This window comes from Phocoena sinus, chromosome 8, assembly GCF_008692025.1.
Source record: "Phocoena sinus isolate mPhoSin1 chromosome 8, mPhoSin1.pri, whole genome shotgun sequence".
NCBI lineage: Eukaryota > Metazoa > Chordata > Mammalia > Artiodactyla > Phocoenidae > Phocoena > Phocoena sinus.
In genome coordinates, this window is record NC_045770.1 from 26647941 (window position 1) to 26661947 (window position 14007).

The 14007-nt window shown below is 34.4% G+C and overlaps 1 protein-coding gene across 4 annotated transcripts in view; it reads right to left on the reverse strand.

The window, feature by feature from the left end:
- GRIA4 (glutamate ionotropic receptor AMPA type subunit 4) overlaps positions 1 to 14007 on the reverse strand; it is a 520825-nt gene that overhangs the window by 47636 nt on the left and 459182 nt on the right. For all 4 annotated transcript variants that reach the window (XR_004351085.1, XM_032640086.1, XM_032640084.1 and 1 more), the window contains 2 exons: positions 10404 to 10774; positions 4260 to 4458 (listed from right to left, as the gene is read on the reverse strand). Coding sequence is in view for 3 of the 4 variants with exons in the window: in XM_032640086.1 (XP_032495977.1) it covers positions 4260 to 4458; positions 10404 to 10774 (570 nt within the window). In the remaining variant the exon portion in view is untranslated. The remainder of the gene's footprint in view (positions 1 to 4259; positions 4459 to 10403; positions 10775 to 14007) is intronic.

Here is a 14007-nt window from a genome sequence, read left to right on the forward strand (position 1 = left end):
TAATTCAGTTGCAAAGATTCTATATTGTACCAGGACAGAAGAGTATCTGGATTCAGAACCCTTAACCATGAGATCTACTAGGGAGGCCATGTTGCCAGACCTCATTCACTCCATCTCTGATAATGAAGTTCTCTTCTAGAGTATGAACTACTCCATTTTATAATGAGTTCCAATTTCTGAAAATTATCAACTCTCTGGATCACTTGATACTGATTGTGTTTAAACATCTATCCTGATGATTTCAATTTAGATGTGTTGCTAAACAACATCATTTAGGCATATAATCACTTTTTTTAATGTATTGATAACTTCACTTCAGAGTTACACCCCAAAAGATACAGAGTTCTATATATATTTTTTGCTTCACTATGTATACTACCTTGAAACCAGAAGAAATAAAATCTGAGTATTATTTTAATTAAATTTTTTTTGAAAAATTTTAAAAATATGAGAATCATGCTAGTTACTTGGCAATTTTCTACTTATTTTTTATATCTTATTAAAGGAAAAGAGAAGAGCTAAACAAAACTAAGGCAGCAAAATGGAAAAGGAGTATTTTTAGGGCTTGGTAATTATGAAGATAATTTAACTATATGGAATGCAACATAATATTAAAGCAAATGATTTTTCTAAAGGAATAAAATACCTTTAGGTCATTGATATTTTATAGATGTCCATTCCCATATTAATGTGAGGAAAATTAGTACTGCTTTTGTTTAAATATATTGAATTACATATATCTTAAGTGCAAAAGAAGTTAAATTAATTCCTTTAAAGTCCAGAAGAAAGAGGAATCTGTAGTGTACTTATGCTTAATTTCTTATGTATAATAGAAATTATAAAATACACACTCTCAGTGGAAAATAGAGGAATGATGAAAGAAACTTTTTGGGAAAAAAATTTATATGGTGTGTCACTATGTTAATGTTTAGAAATTCTGATTCTGATTTAAAGGGGCATGGTTTAGATAAAATCAAGTCCACATGGTGGAGAGGGTGAGGTTGGGAAATTCAGGAGGTAAAGGACTGGAAATAATATCGCTGTGCCTTACTTGTGACTGTAAGAGGGTGTTTGCTAAGGAATGAGGATAAGGTAATTCTTATAAATTTGATGAGACAGACTAAAATGAGATTTTTGCAGACCCAGTAAGCTCATAAATGTAGTGATAGTGGGACTTTTACATCTTCATCTTCAATTGTGATATCTACTTAAAGATCAGGTTTGGGGAGTGAATATGCTCAAGGTAATAAACAAAGATAATATGTCATTTTTTTTAAAATTATAAAATTGATCTCAGATTTACTTGTTTCATCTTTATTGTGAAACACAATGCATGGGAAACTATTTAAAGCATTATTTCATTACTTATAATAATTCTTGTAGATTTAAAAATGTGCCATCCTTTTAATTTTTCAAAATTAAGTATTTTGCCATTTCTGCTTTTAATAGAAAATATGTAAAAATGTCATGCACTATAGTTGATATTTACATTGTTATCAGGTGAATTATTTCCTGCTTTTAGTAGCTTATGCAGCAAGACTGATGTTCCAGTAAGAGCTTATCAATGTACTATTTGATAATATTATAAGCCCTGAAATACTAATCCATCTCATTTATGCATTCATGATTTCACTGATGACTGAAGCAGGTACAGGATAAAATCTGCACTGAAATGAAAATCAGTGTGTTTAAATCAGGTTTATAATAATGTAAAAGTACCTTTAAAAAAGCCTGTCATTAAGTGACAAGTACAAAATTCCTTTAAATGCCTCTGTGTGTATGCTTAACAAGTGGCACAGAACATGAAACATATCAAGTTTCATAATGGTACAAAACCAAGGCAACAGTTGAATTCTGATGTAATTTTCTCCCATGGCCTAATTCTTTTTCCAGAACAACTGCAACATTTTTTGAAATGCTGAGTATTCATTTCCTGAGGCAGTTTAGTGAAGCTGATAGATGTACCATTACTGTGTTCCTATAAGAAAACATTTTTGACAAGGGCAAAAATACCTTTCAAGTTCTGTTTCCTCAACAACCCATCAGACAAATGATTTATTTAAACCAGGTGATCATGTATGAGAGAGGAGGGAGAACATAGGGTAGGAAATGAAGGAGATTTTTATCACAGAACTCAAATTTATGCATTCCTGGAAGTATGCTTCCAGGGAAAATTATTTTCTTGTCCTATTAGGGTTCAAACTATTCTGCAACATAAATGCCTATACATATAACACTCTTTCAATTTTAAAACTATAATTGGGTGGGACAGAAAGGAAACAGGGCATGGTGACTGCACCATTTATATGGGAGGCTCTGTATCTAGGAAGCAGCTTTCCTTATTCCTATATTTCTAATCAATATATTCTCTTACCTACTTCATTAGTTTTTCAAACTTGAGCAGTTTTTTAAAACTCTATAGAGATTAGAAATAACATTCTCAATGTATTTGATGCCAAAGAGCTCTACAGTGAGTTATTTTTGAAACATTTTCAGGGAATCAATATGATATTTCTTTTCCCCTTTCTCACTCAAGGCAAAATGATGAACCTACAAATATCTGCTTTATTTACATGAAAATCAGTCATCATTTTTCAGTAAAATGTAAATGATAGCACAAATTTGTATTCTATTTTGATGCATATACATAATGGTTTTTAGTCAAAGTCACTAAATTTTACCTAGTTTCTTTTGGGTGGAAACATAGATTTCCAGAAAAGTACTGAAATTATGCTAAAATGTGTTAGAGCAGTGTGTTACTATATTAAGCTTTAGAAACTGGGATGTACTCAGTAAGTTAAAAAATTTGGCTAATTAAGTTTATCCATAGCATATTGTTAATAAAATATATTATCATGACAATTATTCACAGTTTTAGAAAAATCTACAAATAGTTTATAATTAATTTACAAATTTTATATCTATTAGTAATGCTCCAAATTGTTGACAAAGATGTTCACTGTCTGTTTTTTTGAAAACAATGTGCAATGATGGGTTTGGCACAATTTTTGAGTGATTTGTTCCTGATTTAGTGTTGCATAAACATCTGTCATATCTAAGAATACTATAATTGAATTTTTTTTAAAAGAAATATTATTGAAATTCAAGTGCATGAAAGTTAAGGCTGGCTTAAGGAGTAGTATCTTTTGTTGTTTTTAATTTCCAAGCTGAGTGAGAAAACAATAAATATACACATTTAAAATGAAAATGTAATCTCCCAAGTACTGTATATAAGTGTGAATTTACTTTAAAGGGCTATCATTAATTTTACACAATAGTTTAGGAAATAGTGAAACATATCTTGTCTTCTAAATTACTAAATATTTAGTCTCTAAGCAATTGATGTTAAATATAAGATGCCACAATTACCTAATGAAATATCTGTGAAAATTTCACCCTGACCACTTTTAGTTTTTTGGTTCTAAAGTCACAAAATTAACCCTTATCTCTGATCACACATTGAGAAATTTCTGGATTTAAGTAAAAGTAGAGTGAAAGAGAGTCACAGATCAAAAAATTCATCCTTATAGTGGTACAAACAGCTAAAAACCCCAAAACCTCCAAAATACCTGCCATCATGATGGCAAGCCAAAGGAATTATATCCGTATGTGAAACGCAATTATATCAGTTTGAACAATTTTATCTGCAAAAGCAGAGAAATCAGCAAAAATGCAATATCATACAATGTTTTACAAAGATGCTAGAACTTAGTAGTTCTTGTTCCCATTATCATGTGAGAAAGCAAATATATTGCTTTAAAATCCATTGTTACAGAATAGATTATAGAATAATAAACATCATATAGGTACTATAACATGAAATGAAGGTTTTGGAATTCAAATGCAGCAAGGTAAATGTATTCTTTGAAAAAAAAAAAAAAGCCATGCTTTCATTTTTATGCTCTAAATTCCAAAGCATAGATAAATCCAAATCTTGCCAGATGAAGTATCTTCATAGCATTATGAATATTGGAATCTTTGGGATAAATTATGTTATAAAGTTGCTTTATTTACCTTTTTGTTGTTACTTTTCCTTCGTAAGGGTCCCTCTTGCAATGTGAATAAATCAATTAGCTTTTTCAAATTAAAGTGATTATAAAATCCAAGTAGAAGTATATAGCATTGCTATGTTTAAACATAGCAGTTACCATTATGTTTGCAAAACTTATAATAGCTAGAGCCCATAATATAATAATTGGCAAAATTGCCTGAATTTGAAAGTTATGAACATTTCCTTTTTAGTTTTCCCCTCAACTTACTCTGAAGAATTCTTTTGTTGACCCTGAATCCAATGTTCCATAGGCAATTTCTGTTTGTTTGGCCAGGTCTTCCGCACTTTCTATGGGGGAGACCATTCTCTCGACAGTCAGGAAAGCAGCGAGGTTAGCAGTATAAGATGATATAATGATGAGTGTAAAGAACCACCAAACACCTCCAACAATTCGACCTGAGAGGGATCTAAACATGGATAAGATAATAACATTTTCCTTTCTATAATCAACATAAAGAAAAGAAATACCATCAATTCACCGTGTATGTTTAATAATAATTACAAGTATCATTTTATGTTCTGATTAGTCTACTCAGAATGGTTCTAGTATTTCTGTATCACCTGACATCCTTTTTGCTATATTGAATATATAAATGCCACATTTAGAATACTTTTCCTTTTTATTGCTTACTTGGCAGAAATGTAGAACCAAAAGCCTTTCCTTCAGGTCCAGTAGAGGAATGCTTACTTAAATTCATTGATCCCTTTTGCACTTTAGCATCTCTAAAATTAAGATGCAGCCTATGTTTGATGAGATAAAACACAGTACCATAGTTTGATTGGCAGCACTGTTTCTCTCTCTGTGGCACATAAAATAGGAATACATCTTAACAATTGGTGAGCTCTTAGATTTGATACAAGATGGCAGATGCTCTTCTGAGAGAACTTGTTTTTTACCTTCAGTCAGAGCTATGCCAAGATGGATGGGACATATGCCAAGGTGGGGCTGGACCACATGAAGATCTAGGATTGGTCTCAAAGTAACCATAGTTGAGAATGTTTTGTTTGTTTGTTGGTTGGATTGATATTCCATTTCTTATCTGAATGGAGGATGAGCTATGTCTTAAAGTTCTTTACATACTGGTATAAAAATGTTCTCTCTGCCACTTTCAACATGAGACCAAAGCATGTGATTTGTTAATATGCAGTGTAACAGCACTGAAAACTGAGGCTAGCGCTCAAAAGAACATTTTCTCTTCACCATTTCTCTGGTTATCAGGGATGTGTGGGTGAACAGAAGAAAAGTGAGAATGAAATGAATAAAAATTCAGAGCATAATCATAATTGATCTCATTCAACAGGACTATCAGACTATTTAAAATTCCTGTGACAAATTATTTTTAAACATTTTCTTAATATGAGGAAAGATTTCATATTTTCAATGGCATTTCTAGCTTAAAATGCTTTTCTTAACCATTATTATATAAGTGACACCTGTTGGTTTTAACTTAACATTTGCTTAATCCTGGTTTTAAAACCATAAAACTGGGGATTTGTTCAAGATTGTGGAGTAGAAGGATGTGCGCTCACTCCCTCTTGTGAGAACACTGGAATCACAACTAACTGCTGAACAATCATTGACAGGAGACACTGGAACTCACCAAAAAATTACCCCACATCCAAAGACAAAGGAGAAGCTGCAATGAGACAGTAGGAGGGGCACAATCATAATAAAATCAAACCCCATAACCACAAGGTGGGTGACTCACAAATGGGAGAACAATTATTCCACAGAAGTCCACACACTGGAGTGAAGGTTCTGAGCCCCACATCAGGCTTCCCAACCAGGGAATCTGGTAACGGGAGGAGGAATTCCCAGAGAATCAGACTTTGAAGGCTAGCGAGATTTGATTGCAGTACTTCGACAGGACTGGGGGAAACAGAGACTCCACTCTTGGAGGGCACACACAAAGTAGTGTGTGCATCAGGACCCAGGAGGAAAGAGCAGTGACCCCATAAGAGACTGAACCAGACCTACCTGCTAGTGTTGGAGGGTCTCCTACAGAGGTGGGGGATGACTGTGGCTTACAGTGGGGACAAGGATACTGGCAGCAGAAGGTCTGGGAAGTACTCCTTGAGCTCTCCCAGAGTCCACCATTAGCCACACCAAAGAGCCTGTAGGCTCCATTGTTGGGTCACCTTAGGCCAAACAACCAACAGGGAGGGAACCCAGACCCACCCATCAGCAGACAAGCAGATTAAGGTTTTACTGAGCTCTGCCCACCAGAGCAACAGCCAGCTCTACCCACCACCAGTCCCTCCCATCAGAAACCTTGCACAAGCCTCTTAGATAGCCTCATCCAATAGAGGACAGACAGCAGAAGGAAGAAGAACTACAATCCTGCAGCCTGTAGAATGAAAACCACATTCACAGATAGATAAAATGAAAAGGCAGAGGGCTATGTACCAGATGAAGGAACAAGATAAAACCCCAGAAAAACAACTAAATTAAGTGGAGATAGGCCACCTTCCAGAAAAAGAATTCAGAATAATGATAGTGAAGATGATCCAGACCTTGGAAAAAGAATGGGGGCAAAGACTGATAAGAGGCAAGAAATGTTTAACAAAGACCTAGAAGAATTGAGGAACAAACACCCAGAAGAATTAAAGGACAAGCACAGGCGAACAATACAATAACTGAAAAGAAAAATACACTAGAATGAATCAATAGCAGAATAACTGAGGCAGAAGAATGGATAAGTGACTTGGAAGACAGAAAGTTGGAAATCACTGCCACAGAACAGAATAAAGAAAAAAGAATGAAAATAAATGAAAACAGCCTAAGAGACCTCTGGGACAACATTAAACACACCAACATTTGCATTGTAGGGGTCCCAGAAGGAGAAGAGATAGAGAAAAGACCCAAGAAAATATCTGAAGAGATTATTTGAAAACTTCCCTAACATGGTAAAAGAAATAGCCACCCAAGTCCAGGAAGCACAGAGAGTCCCAGGCAGGATAAATCCAAGGAGAAACATGCCGAGACACATAGTAACCAGATTGACAAGAATTAAAGACAAAGAAAAAATTTTAAAAGCAACAAGGGGAAAATGACAAATAACATGGAAGGGAACTCCCATAAGGTTAACAGCTGATTTCTCAGCAAGAACTCTACAAGCCAGAAGGGAGTGACACAATATATTTAAAGTGATAAAAGGGAAGAACCTACAACCAAGATTACCCAGCAGGATCTCACTCAGATTCGATGGAGAAATCAAAAGCTTTACAGTGGGCTTCCCTGGTGGTGCAGTGGTTGAGAGTCCGTCTGCCGATGCAGGGGACACGGGTTCATGCCCCGGTCCAGGAAGATCCCACATGCTGCAGAGTGGCTGGGCCCGTGAGCCATGGCCGCTGAGCCTGCGCGTCTGGAGCCTGTGCCCCGCAATGGGAGAGGACACAGCAGTGAGAGGCCCGCATACCACACACACAAAAAAAATCTTTACAGCCAAGCAAAAGTTAAAAAAATTCAGCACCAACAAACCAGCTCTACAACAGATGCTAAAGGAACTTCTCTAAGCGGGAAACACAAGAAAAGGACCTACAGAAACAAACCCAAAACAATTAAGAAAATGGTCATAGGAACATACATATTGATAATTACCTAAACGTGAATGGATTAAATGCTCCAACCAAAAGACACAGTCTTGCTGAATGGATACAAAAACAAGACCCATATATATGCTGTCTAGAAGAGACCCATTTCAGAACCTAGGGACACATACAGACTGAAAGTGAGGGGATGGAAAAAGATATTCCATGCAAACAGAAATCAAAAGAAAGCTGGAGTAGCAATACTCATATCAGATAAAATAGACTTTAAAATAAAGAATGTTACAAGAGACAAGGAAGGACAGTACATAATGATCAAGGGATCAATCCAAGAAGAAGATATAATAGTTATAAACATATATGCACCCACCATAGGAGCACCTCAAAACATAAGGCAAATGTTTACAGCTATAAAAGAGGAAATTGACAGTGACACAATAATAGTGGGGGACTTTAACACCTCACTTACACCAATGGACAGATCATCCAGACAGAAAATTAATAAGGAAACAAGTTTTAAATGACTGACAGAATTGACCAGATAGATTTAATTGATATTATAGGACACTCTGTCCGAAAACAGCAGATTACACTTTCTTCTCAAGTGCATATGGAACATTCTCCAGGATAGATCACATCTTGGGTCACAAATCAATCCCTGGTAAATTTAAGAAAATTGAAATCATATCAAGCAACTTTTCTGACCACAACACTATGAGGGTAGAAATAAATTACAGGAAAAAACCCCGTAAAAACACAAACACATGGAGGCTAAACAATACATTACTAAATAACCAAGAGATCACTGAAGAAATCAAAAGGTTTTTGATAAACCACAGCAAGCTCCTTTTTGACCCACCTCCTAGAGTAATGGAAATAACAACAAAAATAAACAAATGGGACCTAATGAAACTTCAAAGCTTTTGCACAGCAAAGGAAACCATAAACAAGACGAAAATGCAACCCTCAGAATGGGAGAAAATATTTGCAAAGGAATCAATGGACAAAGGATTAATCTCCAAAATATATAAACAGCTCAAGCAGCTCAGTATTAAAAAAAAAACAAAGAATCCAATCAAAAAATGGGCAGAAGACCTAAATAGACATTTCTCCAAAGAAGATATACAGATGGCCAAGAGGCACATGAAAAGCTGCTCAACATCACTAATTATTAGAGAAATGAAAATCAAAACTACAGTGAGGTATCACCTCACACTGATTAGAATGGGCCTCATCAGAAAATCTACAAACAACAAAGACTGGCGAGGGTGTGGAGAAAAGGGAACCCTCTTGCACTGTTGGTAGGAATGTAAATTGATATAGCCACTATGGAGAACAGTATGGAGATTCCTTAAAAAAGTCAAAGTAGAATTACCATATGACTCAGCAATCCCACTACTGGGCATATGCCCAGAAAAAACCATAATTCAAAAAGACACATGCACCCCAATGTTCATTGCAGCACTATTTACAATAGCCAGGTCATGGAAGCAACCTAAATGCCCATAGACAGATGAATGGATAAAGAAGATGTGGTACATATATACAATGGAATATTACTCAGCCATAAAAATGTAATGAGGTGGATGGACCTAGAGTTTGTCATACAGAGTAAAATAAGTCAGAACGAGAAAAACAAATACTGTATGCTAACACATATATATGGAATCTAGAAAAATGGTACAGATGAACCAGTTTGCAAGGCAGAAATAGAGACACAGATGTAGAGAACAAACATATGGACACCAAGGGGGGAAAGCGTGTGTAGTGTGGTGGTGGTGGTAGGATGAATTGGGAGATTGGATTAGTGTACATATGTACACTAATATGTATAAAATAGATAACTAATAAGAACCTGCTGTATAAAAAACAAATAAATAAATTTTTAAAACCCATAAAACTATTACTTGATTTGCTTTAATTTCTTTTCATTTCATTATTTGAGGATTATTGATTCAACTTTCTATGTTATTGGAATTTAAGCACATTTATAGTGTTCCTGGTTCTTAAGGAATGCAAACTGCATTGTAACTAAAATGTCTCTTTTTGAGAAAGCATTTCTTTAAAAATACATATATTTGTGATGCTAATATAAGTCACTTTAAATTCAATTCTTAGCTTCTCCTGCCTTCAGCTATTTTTCTGAGAGAAATTTGGTATTTTTCTTGCAACAGGAGGTTGGCTGCATTTTTGACAAACATAACTGAAACACATCCTTATGGAATGAACCGTTACTCCACCGATAAGGAAAACAAATATAGTATTTACGTTGCTGACTCTTTGCCTACTGCTTAGCTTGTTTATGATTATTAGATAGAACAATGTATATCTGGAACCTACTATATTAACTCAGGTTTTAGGTAATTCCATGGTAGAAATCTCCATTAAGCTACATGGGATATAAATCGAGTTCAAAATTAATTTTCAAAAGTGAACAGAACAACAAAACATTTGATTTTGAAAAGGAGACAACATGAAAATAAATTCCTATTCTTAAGAATTTAGATTTAGTTTCCATCTGTAATCACTGAAAGAAATATTAATACAAAGTTATTTTTGAGCATTCTGATGGGTTCCATATGTTACTTTTCCATTGGGAAATTAATCTTTATGATGTATCCATACTTTGTGCTAATTTGGAAAAATCGGTTATGAGTATATTTAGATTAATTTGGGATTGCAAAGTTTTTCTGTGTTTCAAGCAATGCTCTGCCTCCAGGAAAAGAACATATAGAGAGATGTTATGCACAATATTTAGAATTACTGTGGAATTGGTGAAGAACTTAAGGGTTTTGAAACTAACCTGGGTGAAATGTCACATCCTTGCTGCATAAAAGCACCCAAGGAAAACCAGAGGCTGTTAAAGATGCCAAACTCATTGGGAGGCTGGTCACTGGGTCCTTCCTTTCCATCTTCTGGCTCTTCTGTGTGCCACTCATATGGACTAAACCTACTAACTAGGAACAAGACCACGCTGACACCAATGTAGGCGAAGACTATGCACATCCAAATCTCATAGGCCAGAGGATCCAAGAAGGAAAACACTCCTGGTTTAGATTTCTGAGGCTTTTTGATCATAATAGATATGCCCAAACTCATGAAGGGCTTAGAGAAGTCAATGACCTCCTCTCGGACCAAAGTGATTGTCAGAGGGGCAATAGCAATCTCTGCTTTCTATAAAAGAAAAGACACATGAAAACATGTAGGTTAATAGATTTCATGAAGCAAGTAGTACTGGATTGATCCATTCAAAGTTAACCAGTTATGTATTTAGTCTACATTTTTTGGGGAATACCAACAATAAATAAGACCAGTGATAAATACAAAGATGAACAGATTTGTTTTCATAAAATATTATATCACTTTAATTGCACAGAATATTTTTATTGGTGCTAGTAATTAGATGAGAGGAAGAGAAAACGAGTAGACATAAGCAAAAATAACTTGAATTCAAATAACTGCCTTAGTCTTTAAGGGCCTGAGATGGCGCAGAGGAGGATACTCGATAGCTTTTCCATATGGCTGAATTTCTGAATTTCTTAGCCAGAATTGCTGCTATTTTTCATTGTTTTCTGTTTCATTTGGAATGTTGTCACTGACTCATTACGTGGCCATTCCTTAATATTATGAATTGTGAAATTTCAAACATCCTTTTCTTTTTTATTCCTTTCCAGTTATGAGTAAACCTATCATAAAGTCTGCATTTGTGAGATAAAAGAAACCTATTGTCTGACAACATTTTTTGACTCAGCACACACACACAAATCTGGAAACTGACATTTATTTCTTCCTATTCACATACTTTGATTTCTACTTTCAATTTCTAAAAACGATTTTGGAAAACAGTGGATTCAATTCTCATATATTATTATTAATAAGACACCAGCTTCCATTTTCATTTTGTGATTCTGAGTAATTTTTCTGAGCCTTTTTCCATATCTCTAAAATGAAGACATTTTCTTTCCTGTTTACCTCATTGTGTTATTGCAATTATCTGTTAAACAAGCCTTAATAAAACAATAGTAAGCATTTAATGAGGGATTATGTGTCTATGCTGATTTAAATATTTGGAATGGCTTTTCACTTAACCTTCTTAAAGAGATAAACAATCTTATGTTTATCATTGTTTTATAGATGATGAAACTGAGACAAATGAGTTTTACACATCATAGCAGCTCTGCAATTTGAGACTGTACTTCTTCTATTAAATCATGCCATCTCTAAAATCAAATGAAATAAAGTGTGGTGAAAAAACTGTAAATTGTTACATGATCTACAAATGAAAAAAGGTTTTTTGATTATTTATTTTAAAAGGAAAATATTTGGCATTGAAATGGAATCTGAAACACAGACATACATGCTCTTACATAGTGGCTGCCACTCTTACATTCACTCTATATCTCCTCAGGCCCCTGGATTGATACAATGGCCAGCAGCTTGATACAAAGGCAACTGGAGGGTTAGCATGGGGAATGTACTCTGGCTGTCACGTTTTCCACTGGGTGACTGAGGATTAACTGCATACACTTTCAAGTGGGAATAAACTTAGTTCACATCACAAATGCCCACATATAATACAAAAGCCAGAGAATCATTGCTGAGAGGTTATTTCCCCATAGTTATTATTATCTGTATACTTTTCATTATACAGTTGTATATGAAGTAGATATAGAAAAATTAGTATATAAAAACAGAACCAGAAATTTAGGAAAATTTATCTTCATTTCCTTCACCTACTCTTATTATTTTCTTTATATATGCCCTACTATACATTGTTTTATGAATATTAATTTCTTATTTTAAAATGGGATAATATATAACACTATATTTTATAATTCCTTTTCTCAAGAGAATGAGTTATTTCAACATTATTTCAACATATATAGTAAAAATAACTTTTAATGATTGCAAATATTTTATCATGTTAAAGCATCAAAATTTACTCAATTTATTATTTTGGGGGTATCTATATTGTTTCCAGTTTTACACAATTTATAATAATGGTGATGTGAACACCTTTGAAGACAAATCTTCACACATATCTTTATTATTTAAAATAAATTTCTAGAAAGGGATTGCTGGTCTAAATGATAACAATCTTTTTAATGTTCGTTACATGTTTTGCCCAACTTTTCTCCAGAAAGATCATGCAAATAGCACTGTGGGAAAGCACCTTCGGCTTTGAACCTTGGATACCCCGTGTATCTTTATTCTCATCTATCTTCACCAATTTGCTAATCTCATTGTATTGATTTGAATTTTTTTTTGTAAAACAAATAGCCACTTTTACTCCTTACTTGTCATAATCTGCCCCATTTCCATATGGGGTATTCATTTTTTTGCTTACTAATTTATGTGTTTTAAAATAAATATTAAAAATATTATTTTTCATATATGTTTTTAATATTCCCCCAGTCATCAATTTTGGTTTACATTACTTAGTTCATGATACTTTATTGCATTATATATGTTTTAAAATTTTGTTGTAGCCATATAAAATTATCTTTTTGTGTTTTCAGCCATTGGTTTTATGCTTAGAAATATCCTTCTCATATCATGATTAATCTCAATCACATATTTTATTCTAGTACCTATGCTCCCTCTATAATTTATCTAGCATTTTGCATGATAACGTATTACAAAATTGTCCTATTTTCCCAGCAGGAATAAGTGAATAATGCATTCTTTCACTGATTTGAAATACCACCTTTCACATACTACAATGTTATGTGTAGTATCTTCTGAAATTTTTTATTTATACAAGTTACCACTAATGAGAGTAAGCCTTAAAAGTAGAGAAGCATGAAGAGAAATAAAGGAGTCTCCAACACATAAAACTAGATGCAATGGAAAGCAAGCATTAGATGGTAGTGTGACAGCAATGTTCAATGAGGACACATTTGAAGTTCTGAAATTTGTGATTTGAAAGAGGCCAGTGAACAGAGGATACATCTGAGTTTTCTCTCTAACATTGTGTTTGCCTTGTTCCATTACCTCTCAGTGACTTCCAAAATTGTGAGAAATATCTCCTGTAAGAACCTGATAATATTTGGATTCTCAAAGACCTCTGGAGTAAGGCTCATGAACCAGAATTTTAACACACACCACAGGTAATTCTGGTGTTGGCAGGCCATGGAACTTGCTTTGAGAAAAAAATCCCTTGGGTTAAAATATACACACACAAGTACAGCGGGGCCCAGAAGAAGGCGCTGGAGCAGTGTACCACAGAAGATCATATAATGAACTTGCTGCAGTGTGCAGGTGTGACAGGCAGAATGGACCTGAGAGTGTCATGGAGTTTTTGAGCTTTGGGGTAACCATCTGGTGGTGTGCTGAGATTACATATGCCTGTCTCACAGATAATCTATCCCTAAAAATTACAGTAACAAAGTTTGCAAAGAGTAAAA